This window comes from Triturus cristatus, chromosome 4_1 (assembly GCF_964204655.1).
Source record: "Triturus cristatus chromosome 4_1, aTriCri1.1, whole genome shotgun sequence".
In the NCBI taxonomy this organism is placed as follows: Eukaryota; Metazoa; Chordata; class Amphibia; order Caudata; family Salamandridae; genus Triturus; species Triturus cristatus.
The window spans coordinates 935,072,138-935,086,403 of record NC_140585.1 but is presented as its reverse complement, the minus strand read 5'-3'; the positions used below and the strand labels follow the sequence as shown (position 1 = coordinate 935,086,403).

Below are 14,266 nucleotides of genomic sequence, written 5' to 3'. Positions count from 1 at the left end.
TATTAGTGTGACCCTGCTTTTACCCTGATCTTATCAACTCAATCGCTTCTTGCAATAGAGTATCAGGTAGAAAGTGCTACTGCTATGTCAGGCAGGCAGGCAGTCATCTTTAAGCCATGTTTCCAACAGGAAAACAGCTTCTGGCTGACTGTCTTCTAGGAAGATTAAGATTTCTCATTTGTGTTTTGAGAGAGATCTGCAGTTAATTAGGAACATATGCCACAGATGTTCTGACTTTCATTGTGGGATTTGTTTGCTTTTTATTTGGTTTAAGGTTGGATCTACTAACGCCTTTGGTTCAGCAGATCTAATAGATTGTTTGCAATGTGTCTCTTACCGGCATATGTCTGTAGGGTCCATTGAGTGGCAACAAATTTTCTTTGCTGAGAAGTTGAGGCATTTTATAGTAGCCGAGGAATACTTTATTCTGTCTATGGTTAAAAGGACTGGGGTACTGGCCAGTGGCCCCGACCGGGTGTGGACAGCCGCAGTCGGGCATGCCTCTGGGCACCTTTTGCATGCCAGTGGCGAATCCGTTCACCTGCCCTCATTAAATAATGAGGTGGGGAAGAGAGAAGAGAGAATAGACTACTAATCAGTTTGAATCTGTTTACACATTTATACTAAAATGTAAAAACATGAAACACAATAGTGACAATTGCCCATAGTTTTATAAAGTAAAGTTGTGTGTGAGTAAACAGGGCTTTTTGAAGTGTCCCCCCACCTTTTGCCCCCATTTTGACTGCTAGATGCTGGGTTTTTTTTTACTTTGATTGTTCCCTGGGCTCTACTAACCAGACCCAGGGCCTGTGCTCTGATTAAAAGTACATGGTAATTAATAAGTATAATTACAGTTGGTACTGACAACCTACTTGTAAGTCCCTAGTATATGGTAGGGCATGCAGGTTTAGAGGCCCAGCGGATGTAATGCACTTGAGTGTGCACTGCTGTGTTTGTTGCTTTGCAGGCCTCTTTTAAATCAAAATTCTATGTCGATTCGACTTTGGAATTAAAGATACTTCCAAAGTCTTAAACTACCTTAACTTTACCTATAAGTCACCCCTAAGGTCTTCCCTAGGTGCCCCAAGAGCAGGGTTCAATGTTAAAATAAGCAGGGACATTATAAAATATTTTTATATGCCCTAGTGAAGAAAAAACTGCCAATTTAGTTTTTTCCCATTGTGGCACATTGGCTCCATAGGCTAACATACTTTAATAAAGAATAACTATTGACAGGAGTGAGCTAAAAATATACCTCAAAGTTTTAAAATGATAGAATAAATCAAACAACTTGCCAAGGTTGGGTGTACTATAACTATTACAGAAAATAAGTTATAAAACTTCCTTTTCTTGATGTGCCAATATCCAGCCTTCCAGCAGCCTCTCCTGATTGGTCAGCCTTTGATTGACTGAGCCAAACTCCTCTGATAAGGTATGAAGTGGCCTCCATAAAGACAAAGGACATCTGGTGGGAGGAGATCTGCAGCTACAGAGCAAAAAGAAGGATGGGGATGAAGTAGCCAAACTGGTCTTCAAAGAGGGAATGACAGGTAGACCAGGGCACAGGCTCACCCCCAATTCCTGCACCACCAGTCAGACAGAAGCTCCAGTAATTGAATTAGTAGAGGGGCAGGAAGGGGAGTGTTAGGGAAAGTTAGCCACACCAGTGGGATGGCTTAACCAGTTCTTAACCTCAAGGAGAGAGCTTCTCCCTTTCGGATTTAAAGGAACAGTGCTTTCTGGGACAAAAATATGCCACTTTGGAGGAAGCTGTTATACTTATGGGTTGCACCCTGTACCCCATTAGTCAGGGGTGTCCTACTGCTTGTCACCGAAGAACACTGGATAAATATAGGAGAGCTGACCAGAAACTCAGATCCCTGCCTTGAAACTACGAAACTACAAGAAGAAGAATGACTGGACTGCTTGACTGGACAAGAATGATTGCACCTGCTGCAAACTTTGGTCTTCAGCCCAAAAAGGACCTTGCCTTGTTCTGGAAGTTGAAGGAGATGACTCCCTGAAAGCAATAGGTTAAAAGAGCTCCACTTGCATCATCTCTACCAAGAAGAACCCAGCTGAACAACGTTCAGTTGATTTGTGAGGATTTAGCCAGATGCATTGTGGGTCTTGTAGTTCCAACTTCCCAGAGAGCAACTAAGAGATTCTGGAACCTTGAATTGGTGTTGGGGACCCTCAAATACTGAAAAGAAATGTCTGGAGAAGAAGGACTGCCATGCTGGACGCATGGACTACACAAGAGAAGACTGCACTCATAAGGAAGGCACCTGGTGTACTCATAAAGCTTCACAACAAAAGGAATTTCCCTGTCTTAAAGGACAAGGAGTGGACTCCCTTACGGTGTTCGGAAAAAAATATCGAAAAAAAATTGAGATGCCCAAATATTGAGTTTTTAATATTGTGAAACACAAATATCGTGACTCAGGAATATCGTTGACAAGAATATCGATTATTTTTAAGGTGAGTAACATCGATGTCAAAAATATCTATGGTGTTAATATCGTTTACAAAATATCTATGTTGTTAATATCAATGTTAAAAATATCTATGTTATTAATATTGTTGACAAAAATATTGTTAATAATACTGTTTTAAAATTATTTTTATGTATTTTAGTATGTTTTAATTATATATGTTTTAAATAGTTTGGTTGTATAATTATTGCTAATGTTTTTTAATATAGTTTGCACATTTTTAGTTTTTTTTATTTAATTCAATTGTTTATTGTAATTTTCAGGGTTGTGGGTTTTGTAGGGGTATAGGGTGGGAATTAATTTAATTATAATTAATTAAGAATTAATTTTGTATTACTGTTAGTTATTTAATTGATAAATAATTCTGGAAATTTTGTAATTATTTTATTTCAGTTAAGTGTTAGGTTCGGGTTGTGGGGTTTATAGGGGTGGGACATACTTTAATTAATAATTTATTTTTAATCTGTAATAGCCTAATTGCTAATTAATTATTTAAATTATGTAATTAATTTTTTTTTTCAAGTTATGTTTTAGGTGCATTTTTAGATTAGTAGCTCAGATGACACACCTTGAGTTGGAGCCCACGCCAGCGGTCGCCTTGCTAGGATGTGTATCTGATATGCCAAAGAAGTTGCGCAAATTCATAGTCATCGCCCTCTTGTAAGCGAAGAGTGAAATTGCATTCAAATGGGGCAGTAGAGTCCCCCCCACAGTAAAAGCTTGGCTTACTACCCTCACATTTTGTAACAGTGAACTCTACGCTGCTACACAGCCTCTCAGCTTCCCGACCAAAAGATATCTCGGGGCCTTTTAAAGAATACCTGCTTGGCATTGGCTCTCCCCCTAACACACAGCAGCCCGCAGGAATAGTCCCCACCAGGGTGGGTTGAATTAGGTACACCTTGCCTGCTCAAATAACTACGTTTGCTGTATCAAGGGAGGAGGGGGGCGGACCATGAGGGAAAGCCTTGTAACTTGTGTTGATCAGAGGTCCATCTTACAATATATGTTATACATGCTACCCTTTACAAGTGTGCGCTATGTGACGGAGCACGAATTACGTGCACATATGTATTTGTTTGATTTGTAATTGCAGTGATTAACCAGGCAATATTCGTACACATTATCGAAATGGTAAATAAAAGTTTTGTTTTTTTAAAGTTATGGTTTAGGTGCAGGTAGTGGGGTTTATAGGGGTACAGGGTGGGAAGTAAATTAATTACAATTATTTAAGAATTAATGTAAATTATTATTAATTATTTAATTGATAATTATTTGTGTACATTTTGTAATTAAGATATTTTTTTAATTATATGTTGTGCGGGTTGTTGTGTTTCTTGGGTTACAGGGTGGGAAGTTAATAAAGAAATAGTTTAATGATAATAATTTATTACTTTATTAATAATTATTTAATTGATAATTATGTCAATTGTGGACTTATTATATTTGTTAAGTTATATTTTAGAAGTGTATTGTTTAGCTTGTAGAGGAATTAGGGGGAAGTTATTGCACCGATTGGAGTGGGAATAGTAAATTTTACCCCTCCTGAGTCCCACGCTTTCCCTACTGTTGCACAGACTGGAGTGGGAATAGTAAATTGTACCCATCCTGAGGCCAACACTCCCTACTGTAGCACTAAGTGAAGTAGGAATAGTACATTGTACCCCTTCAGAGTCCAACACTTTCCCTACTGTTGCACAGAGTGCAGTGGGAATACAAAACTTTACCCTCCTGAGTCCAAAGCTTTCCCTACTGTAACACAGACTGGAGTGGGAATAGCAAATGTCACCCCTCCTGAGTTGAACGCTTTCTCTACTGTTGCACAGACTGGAATGGGATTAGTAAATGTTATCCCTCCGTAGTCCAACGCTTTCTCTGCTGTTGTACACACTGGAGTGGGATTAGTAAATGATATCCCTCAGGAGTCAAACGTTTTCCCTACTGTTGCACAGACTGGAGTGGGAATAGTAAATGCTACCCCTCATGAGTTCAATGCTTTCTCTACTGTTGTACAGACTGGAGTGGGACTAGTTAGTTTCACCCCTCCGTAGTCCAATGCTTTCCCTGCTGTTGCATCAACTGGAGTGGGAATAGCAAAATGTACCCTTCCTGAGTCCAACACTTTTCCTACTGTTGCACTGACTGAAGTGGGAATAGTACATTTTACCCCTTTGAAGTCCAACTCTTTCCCTACTGTTGCACAGACTGTAGTGGCATTCGCAATTTAACCCCTCCTGAGGACAACGTTTTCTCTACTGTTGCACAGACTGAAGTGTGAATAGAATATTATCATTCTTAGAACTTAGTGCGGTATGAGACCTGGCATAGCCTATCTTGTCACGGTTACTTCCATTGTGACTTGCTGTACACAAGTAACGTTTATACTTGCCTGAACAGTTAGGGATGCAATGCTTTGGCCTTCAATAAAGCTTTCAAATGTGCAATTTGATCAGTGGTGGCTCGCAGGTGGGCCGGGGGCAGCCACGGGTGGAGGATGTGTGGGCGGTGGGGGCGCAATGTCCCAAGAAATAGATAAATACTTACCTTGCCACTGGGTCCCGCGCCTCTGCTCCTGCTCTCCTCGTCGGACTTGAGGAACAAGAAGCACAGGCAGGCTCCCCTGACCAATCACAATGCAACAATGCAGCGTTGTGATTGGTAAGCACCCAGGCTGCCCTGACCAATCACAATGCTGTAATGCAGCGTCGTGATTGGTCTACACTTCCTGGTTCAATGCTCAGCCAGGGAATGGGGGCCTGGGCATATTCTCCATGCAGGCTGTAATGCAGCCTGCATGGAGAACAGGGAAAGTGTGCATGACTGTTTTGGACTGCCCAAGAGGGCCGGCCAAAGAGTCATGTGCACTTAGGAGTGACAAACGACTCCTCCCCTGCCATGCTCTGAGAGCAGAGCAGCCCAACCCACCCGCCCGCCTGCAAAGCAGCATGGAAACCAGGACTGACAGAAACATAAAATGATAATAACTCAAAGTTAAAAGCAGTGGTGCGATGCGGCACCGTTATAGCAGAGGAGACGCCAGAGACTACGATGCCATGAGCAGACTGAAAGCCTTACTGTTTTAGAAAGAGGTGGCCTTAATATCTGCAAAGGGGAATTTTGATCTTCAAGTTGCAAGGTCCTCTTTGGAGATACAGTTGCTTTTTGCACTCATTTCCCACAGCATTTTGGAGAACTGGTGCACCACATTTTTAAGATGTCTAACACTGCAATGGTAGCACACTTTTTCAAGAGCATAGGCTCTGGTTTAGTTAGCCCCTTCCAGACAGTCTTTGGAGTCATTTCATCATTCATACACTCAGTGCTTGAACGGATCTTTGAAGGACTTCCACTGGTCCTGCTCATCATATTCTTTCTGCCTCGCAATGGATGTCCCTTATCAAGATCGAATGCAGCTGGCATTACCACATGTGCTCCTGTTCCGTGAATGCATGGAACAATGCATTGGCACACCCTTGTTTCAGAAATTGAAAAAGCACTGGTTCTTGTCGTATCGGCCTGTGTGGCTACACTGCATGCAGCCTGTATTCCACTGTCTGCTATGCACTTTAGAGTTTGCCTTGGACTTGCGCTTAGGAATGCAACCTGTTCAGCCTCTGGACATAGAAGTACTGGTGGACCTCCTAAATGGCCCATTTGTATCGATGTCCCTTGCATTTGCCGTTGCTTTTGAAAGCAATCTAAGAGCCTTCCTGGGATGCTTCTGCTCCTGGAGAATTGGATCCTGACTCTGGTCCTGCAGATTTCCTACCGGCTGTGGTTACTCCTTCAGTGGCTGCTGTGGGGGTAGGATGGGAGCAAGTTTGCTCTATAAATCTGCTCCGAGGTGTTCCTCTGGGATCATCGTCTGTGGTTGCTGGGAACAGAAATGTTTCACCTACCTCTCAAATACAAACAATTTGGTAGTTTGATTGGTGGGAACTTTTTAAATCAGCCTGTTTGTTTTACATTCTAAATTCCTTTTAAATTGCATTCCTTTTAAGTCTGATTTTTATTCGCTTTTCTATTTTTAATTATGACTTTCTGAATGCATTGGCTTTAAACAGTATGTTTGCCTTTTAAAACGTTTAGCATCTTTTATATGGAAATATATATCACGTATCATTGCTCTGGATTACTTTTTATTGGAGTTGGATAGCTTTATCAAACTTTCATCCGAGGAGTAGGTGTCACATGGCTGGGGTAGGCCCCGGAAGAAACACTGCCATTTTACATGCATACGTTTCTTAAGTTGCCTTCTGCTCTACACAATGACTTTTGACACACATTTGCCTGCATGACAGTGTAGGATTAGTTTCTCTGAAACTACATTGCTTACATTTCCACTTAAAAGTACACTTTCCCGACACCTTGAAAATTTAGTACAAGGCCTGAACATACATTGTGCAAATGTTGTTGTTTGTTATTTGCCTGTAAGACAATATAGCTGTCACTGGAGGATAAACAATGACAGCCTGGCTGAGGCCTCGACACGGAAGCATGGAATATATATATACACACTCATTTTCGTGTTCCAATCAGAGGCGCACTCGGCTATCACTGCGAGGTTGCTGTTGTCGGAGTCTCAGCCCAGCTGATTCCTATTTTCCCTCTGCAAGGATAGATGTTCAACTTGTGACCATGACAGAGACCTGAAGACATACACCCACAGGTAATGGGGATTTAGATCATCCAGTAGGGGATTTTGGCAGATCACCCGCCCCAGGCAACTAGGTTAGGGAGCGCATAGTAGGAGTATCCTATATACAGTACTTATATGCCTACATAAATACACTGCCTTAGCACAATGGTGGAAGTGTTTATCCTTTTCACTGTTCTCATATTGCTAATCACTTTTATCTCCTTCTGTCTATTAATCCTTGCAGCGCATACATTTTATTCAAGAATCAATGGTTCAATAAATATCGAAATGCCCCTTTGTGTATTTCTTGTGTATCTCTCTGGGTATGCACGAGTGACTAGGTGAAAAAGTTCTAGATCTGTTACTATGATTCCTTGGAGAGCCAGGGTGGTTATGTTCTGAGGTTGCTGAATCCATTTGTTACCCTCTTAGGTTTAGAGGTGCTTATGTTGGCACTGTCAGTTAGCAGGACTATAGATCAACACATCCTGAGGGTGTGCATGGAATCTGTCTGGCACCATCCCAATGTTTATGTTGTCCAACAAATGCACAGTTTCTACTGAGGAAGTAGAAGGTGTACGACAACTTGCTCTCTACTTCAAGGTTGCTAGTGTCAGCTGAGAATTCTCCACCATGGATCGGGCTCTACAATTAGGGAATTATTTCAGAGAATGCCAAGAGAATAGAAATGGAAAGCGCAGGGGTATTAATGGCACTTGTGTGATATATAGAGGACTAACCTGTTACTTTTCACTCTCTTGGCTTCTGCCACAAAGATGAGATCCACAAGAGGAAGGTTATTGGGCAACCATTACACTTAAACCTATATAAGTATTCTGATGCACAGGGGCAGATGTACGACTTTTATGAATTCATAAACATTCCCTGTAGTATGTCCAGATAGCTGTGCCAGTTGCAAATTTCCACACTTGCAATTGGGAAAGTGATGTGACTTTTTTAGACATCGGCATTCCCTCAGTGTGGAATCGTTCCTACACTACTTATGGGGAAGCCATAACTGAAGCCCAATTGCACATTATCTTAATATCTATTTTTGTCTCCAAAAGTGAAAAGAATCTTCTTGTAGAAAAAAGCATAGCTTGTGACTATGGAAGCAAAGAAAAGAAATATAACATCTGTGTAAGTAATAAAAACGTATCTCCCAAGTGTATTTACTTGCCTTGACTTGACTCGTACAAGCATCAACTCAGTCTTTGAGTTATCTTTTCGACCTCTGGTACGGTGGCCACAAAAAGTCGAAATACCTGTAGTCAACTATAAAATCACATCCTCTTCTAAATAAATGGTATGCAAGTACGGCTTAAGATCATTATTGTTTTTTTACAATGAAATGTTAATCAACACTTTCACTTTAAATTTTACACGATGTGAGACATGCTTGTGGAGAGAGAAATGTGGGAATCAATAGTGCTTAAAATGTATAAAACGTCAGATTACAAATTTTGAGGTAAATTCCCTAGCTTATTATAAAAGCAATCAGGAATAATGTATACACTTTGAACTTTTCTCTTTGTTGTACTATGTTTGTGGATATGTAGCTAGGAAGGTGGGAAAAGCTTGTTAAACTAATGCAACAAGGAGGCAACATAAGTCAAAAAGGCTGCATATTGGAACAAGAAGTTTGTAGTATTTACCAGACAATTTTGGTACTTCCAGTTGCTTTATTTTCTCAGTATCTTCTTTACATGTTAACCTCCAGCAGTTCCAGGAAAAACTGTCGTCCACAGAACTAAGACATGACATCACTTCAAAGAACTTTCATGTCCATGGAAACAAAAGAACATCTCCACATATATCCCCCTTATACAATAAATAAAAAATGAACATAACAAAAATACATTTCAATAATACAACATTGATTTGAACTGCTACAAAAGAAAAACATTTGAATAGTATAATCAGGATCCTATGCATTAGAATTGAACAGTATCACCAGGATGCTTGACTTACAAGAACTTCTTTACTCCTTGTATAATCAGAATCCTATACATTAGAATTGAGCACTATCACCAGGATCCTTGACTTTACAAAGACTTCCTTTACTCCACTACTTTCCGTCACTCAATTGAACAACAGATCTTTTAACATCAACTACTCTCTTTGATCTACAAAACTTACTCTCACCTTTTCTTACAAAACCAAATTTCCTTACAGCTACCCAATCACCACGACTGATATCCAAATCTTTGACTGCCTTTCTTTTATCATAAATGACTTTGTTACGTTTTTGAGACTCCATCACTTTTGCCAACATACAATCACGATCAACCCACACTTGATCTTTCTTACATAACCACATAGGTGATTCCTTCGTTGCAGGTTCTCTTCCTTTGAGAGCCACAAATGGAGGCACACCTGTTGTAGAATGTGGCGTAATTCTATGAGCCCAAATCATCTTACACAACTCAGATTTCCATGTAAGCCCGTTGGCAAAAGACAACTGGATATTCTCCATAATTATTCTATTGACCCTTTCAACTAATCCATTAGCTTGCAGTCTAAATAATGCAACATTTTCATGCTTGATACCAAGACCTTCAAGAAAACATGTCATGGTCGTGGAAATCAATTGTACACCATTATCAGAAACCATATCTTGGGAATTCCTTCTTCCAAGAACACTCCTTTCAAAAACTCAACCACACTTTCACTAGAAGTGTCTTTCATAGATTTAACCACAAACCACTTACTGTGGTAATCCACCAAAACAGCCAAAAACCTATATCTCATGCCCAGCTTATCCACTGGACCAATAAAATCTAACGCTAATCTTTCCCATGGACAAGTGGGAAAATATACATATGCTAATGGTGGCTGTCTAACTATCTTGCATTTGTCACTATTGCTACAAGCAACACAGTCACTAACCACACTTTCAACTTCACTGTCCATATTTGGCCACCGAAAGGACCGTCTCAATATTTTCTTAGTTAAACTTCTTCCTAAATGTCCCCCATGTACAATTCTCATAATCCTACCTCTCAGTGCTATAGGAGGTACAATACGATTACAACGATAAACTTTATTTCCAAGAATGCACAATTCTTCCTTCGCTACAAGATATTGTTTAAGAGACTCATCAAGAGTACCTTGCCAACCATTGCTAATTAGGCTCTTCAATTGCTTGTATTCTTCATCATTATGGACAGCACCACTCCATTCTTCTTCCGTCAAAGCTAACTCTTCATCTACTGGAGAGACATCAAATGTATCCATTAGAAAAACATCTTCTTTGTCACTTACTGGTAAACGGGATAAACAATCTGCTACTACATTTTTGTTTCCCCTAACAAATTCCACATCAAAATTTAGATCAGAAACAAATAACAGCTACCTAGAAATGCGAGGAGTAACACTACCTTCCAGCCCTCTGCCACATTTGAATACATGCAACAAAGGTTTATTATCAGTCCTAAGTGTGAATGGCAAACCCCAAAGATAATATCTAAAATGGTTTAAACCCCAACAACAAGCTAGGGCTTCTTTTTCAATTGCTGAATAAGACAATTCAGCACCTTGCAATCTCCTTGAAGCGAAACCAATGATCTTTTCTTCACCTAGTACCTTCTGTGTCAAAACAGTTCATAACCCCACATTACTAGTATCAGTTGTCACCATGGTCTTTTTTGTAACATCGAAATGTCCTAATGTTGGAGCTGTAGCAAGTGATTTCCTGACAGACGCAAATGCAGACTCACAATATGATCCCCACACATACTCCACTCCTTTCTTCAATAACATCCTCATTGGTTCTACCAAATTGGCAAAATTAGGAATATATTTAGAATAATAATCAGCAAGTCCTAAAAAAGATGTCAATTGATCTTTATCTTTAGGTTGAGGTGTATCCATAACAGCTTTGACAACACTTTTCTTTGGTTTAATACCTTGTGCTGAGATATCATGCCCTAGATAAGACACATTTTTCTTTCGTAACTGACATTTCTCTTTTTTGACTGTCAAACCATACGTCTAAGTCCTTGGTAGGAATCTTAGTTTATACACAGCCATTTTTGTAAAGAAAACTGTGAAAATGTGTAGACAGCAACATTGGTAAGGGAATTTTCAAATAGTAAAGATCAGTGAAATCATAAAACAATGTAAATGAGTGGAGGTTGTAGATTTGCATGAGGGAGTAATGCATGCTACCCTCCCCATGTATTGGTAGAGGGCTGGGCAGGGGCCAGGAACCAAGGCCGAGATCCATTTCCCAAGATGATTTTATTGGCCCAAATGTGTGTCCAATTTGTAGATTAGTGGAGCAGCATTACAAACGGGAATTTGAATCTGCCTAACTCGTAGTCAGAACACAGATACCCAAGTAGACCTTCAATAGATGGCTTGGAAGGTAGCCAATATAATTTCAGATGTCAATTGCGATCGCACAGACATGGCCTAGCCTTTAATAATCACTTTTTTGTTATGCTAGCTCTGTATTGAGATTACTAGATTACACACTGTGATATTGTTAGGCTTGGTTATGAATGTTATTTTTCCCAGAACTAGTTATCCAAAAGTATTTGGAATTCGACTTTTTTCATACATATTTTATTATTATATCGAGGTAGAGAAAAGTTTGTAGTAAATTGCGTGTATCATCAATATGTGACCATTTTTGATGTATTGTAAAAATGCAATTAGTCAACCTCAGCAAATATATGTTTGGATGTGTCTAATGTGATCATTGTGTCTTTCTCAATTAAGGTATGAGGAATTGCTTGAAGTGCCCAGAAGATGAAAGGTCCAATCTTCAAAGGGATACATGCATAAAAAAACTTACAGAGTTTCTCAGTTATGATGAGGCCCTTGGTGCAGTATTAGCTGCCATTACCATCACCTTAGTTCTAACAACGGCCTTGGTGCTCATTATATTTCTCAGGCACAGGGAGACTCCAATAGTCCGAGCCAATAACCGAACCCTCAGCTACCTCATCCTCATTTCCCTCATCCTCTGCTTCCTCTGCCCCTTACTATTCATTGGGAGACCTGAGAACAGAAACTGTATTTTCCGCCAGATGGTCTTTGGCATTGTTTTCTCACTATGTGAATCTTGCATCTTGGCTAAAACTTTGATTGTTGTTCTCGCCTTTAAAGCTAGGGAGCCAAATAGTAAATACCGGAGCTGGCTGCCAGTCAGAATTCCGTCATCTGTAATTCTACTCTGTCTATCTGCACAGTTGATACTGTGTGTGACATGGTTACTGTCAGCACCACCTTTCCTGGAATTCAATCGAGCGGATTCTGTAGAGAAGATCTTCCTGGAATGTAACGAAAACTCAAAGACTGCTTTCTATTGTATGCTTGGGTTCTTGAGTTTCCTGGCCTGCCTCAGCTTTTTTGTGGCTTTTAAGGCAAGAAATCTACCTGATCGTTTCAATGAGACCAAATGGATCACTTTCAGCATGATGATCTTCCTCAGTGTCTGGCTATCCTTCCTTCCAGCATACCTCAACACAAAGGGAAAGTACATGGTGGCTGTGGAAATATTTGCTATTCTCTCTTCTAGTGCTGCAGTTCTTGTCTGTATGTTTTTGCCCAAGTGTTGCACTGTACTTTTAAATCGTGAAATAAATACTAGAAAATACCTCACTGTAAAAAAAAAAAAACATCAAAGCTAAAATAAATAATTATGAAAGGATTGCTATCAAATACATATTTTTATGGACATTTTGCTCTATGCTGTTAGTGGCTGAACGTATTGCACATAGAATGTATTAAATGCTAATGTAACGAAAGTGCCCCACACGTCATTAAAAGGATTTATCTATTAGGTCAAGCTGGTGCCAGGGTGTGTCTCAGCTTTTTTATGGTGTTTTTAGAGGTGCAGCCCCCTCTTGTTATGAGATTTTAATAGCAGTAAAGGGTTGACCACAGAAGGGAAAGCCTACACGTGTAACTCAGAGGATACATGGTAGTAAAAACGACTAAAAAGCAATGTGTGAAATAGTGTATACTAAGTCCAGACACTGAAACAGACACAGAGAAAATCAACATATCCCCTTAGCTCAGGCTTGAGCATGTGAACTTTGTTTTGATAGTGTGGCAGGATAAATTGTGGCTTACACACGGAAGTACTTTGGGCCTGATTTAGGTTTTGGTGGACGGAGTAGCATCCATCAGGATGGCAGATGATATTGCTTCTGCCATCCAAATGGTACTTTGTACAGCAAATTTAGAGATGGTGGCTTGCGCAGGTCATCTCTCTACCTTAAAAGACACCAAAGTCACAAAGGATGTCCGCCCTCAGTTTTGACGGCTGATCACCAAACTTTGACATTTTTTTAGTTGTTCAGCACAATCTCTCAATGCGGAAGTTTCTTTCTAAAAAACTAAAAACTAATGGCCCCTACGCCACAGAATCTTCCTCTCAAGGTGTGGGGGGCATTATTCATTTTTATCTGTCCTTCACTGCCAGATTTTACCTGGTGTAACTGACAGAAATCACACAATACCCTCTAAATGGTGGTGTAATAGCCTTTCTCTGGCAGCCTTCTACCCAATAGGCTGTCGGAGGAAGCTTCCCATCGGCTGAGCCAAGAGGGGCCCTGGCTACAGACATGTTACAGTCGAGCTGGTTGTAAATGAGATAGGAAGACCGAGAGTTTGGTGGGTATGGTTCTCAAGAGCATAGCTATAAGTGGTGCAGCCAGTCATTGCACAGGTTCCTTCCTAGAGGTCAAGGGGTCCAGCCTGCTGTGCATAGGCTGCAATCATTTTAGAAGCAGCTGGATACATGGCACTTAGTGTACTTTTGGGAAGGGCGGTTTGAGTATATCATGTAGTTTAAAGTGATAAACAGCAGGCTACAGGGAAGACCAGCACATAGGTTGTTCAGTATGATATGTGATGCATTCATTAATTCCACACTGGGACATACTTCTGCCCCCACAAACTCTGCAGTGACAATATTCAATTACAGAACACCTTAGTTCAAACAAGACAGCAGTAGGAACTGAGAAGGAACTGAGACAAAGAGCCTCACTGAAGAAAGAAAAGTCTAAGGGCTGTGCACTTAAGAAAAATGTGTTGAAAGGGCTTAGAAATACGACAATTCAGCCCAGATTTAAAAACATTTTGAGATGGGCTTGTGCCACAAAAGTGATGTAAATTT

At 40.3% G+C, this 14,266-nt stretch overlaps 1 protein-coding gene across 1 annotated transcript in view; it reads left to right on the top strand.

The window, feature by feature from the left end:
* The window catches only part of LOC146855860 (vomeronasal type-2 receptor 26-like), a 500,093-nt gene that overhangs the window by 368,209 nt on the left and 117,618 nt on the right, over positions 1-14,266 (top strand). Inside the window, exon 5 of the mRNA XM_085651181.1 lies at positions 11,860-12,717. Within this exon, the coding sequence (XP_085507307.1) occupies positions 11,860-12,717 (858 nt within the window). The remainder of the gene's footprint in view (positions 1-11,859; positions 12,718-14,266) is intronic.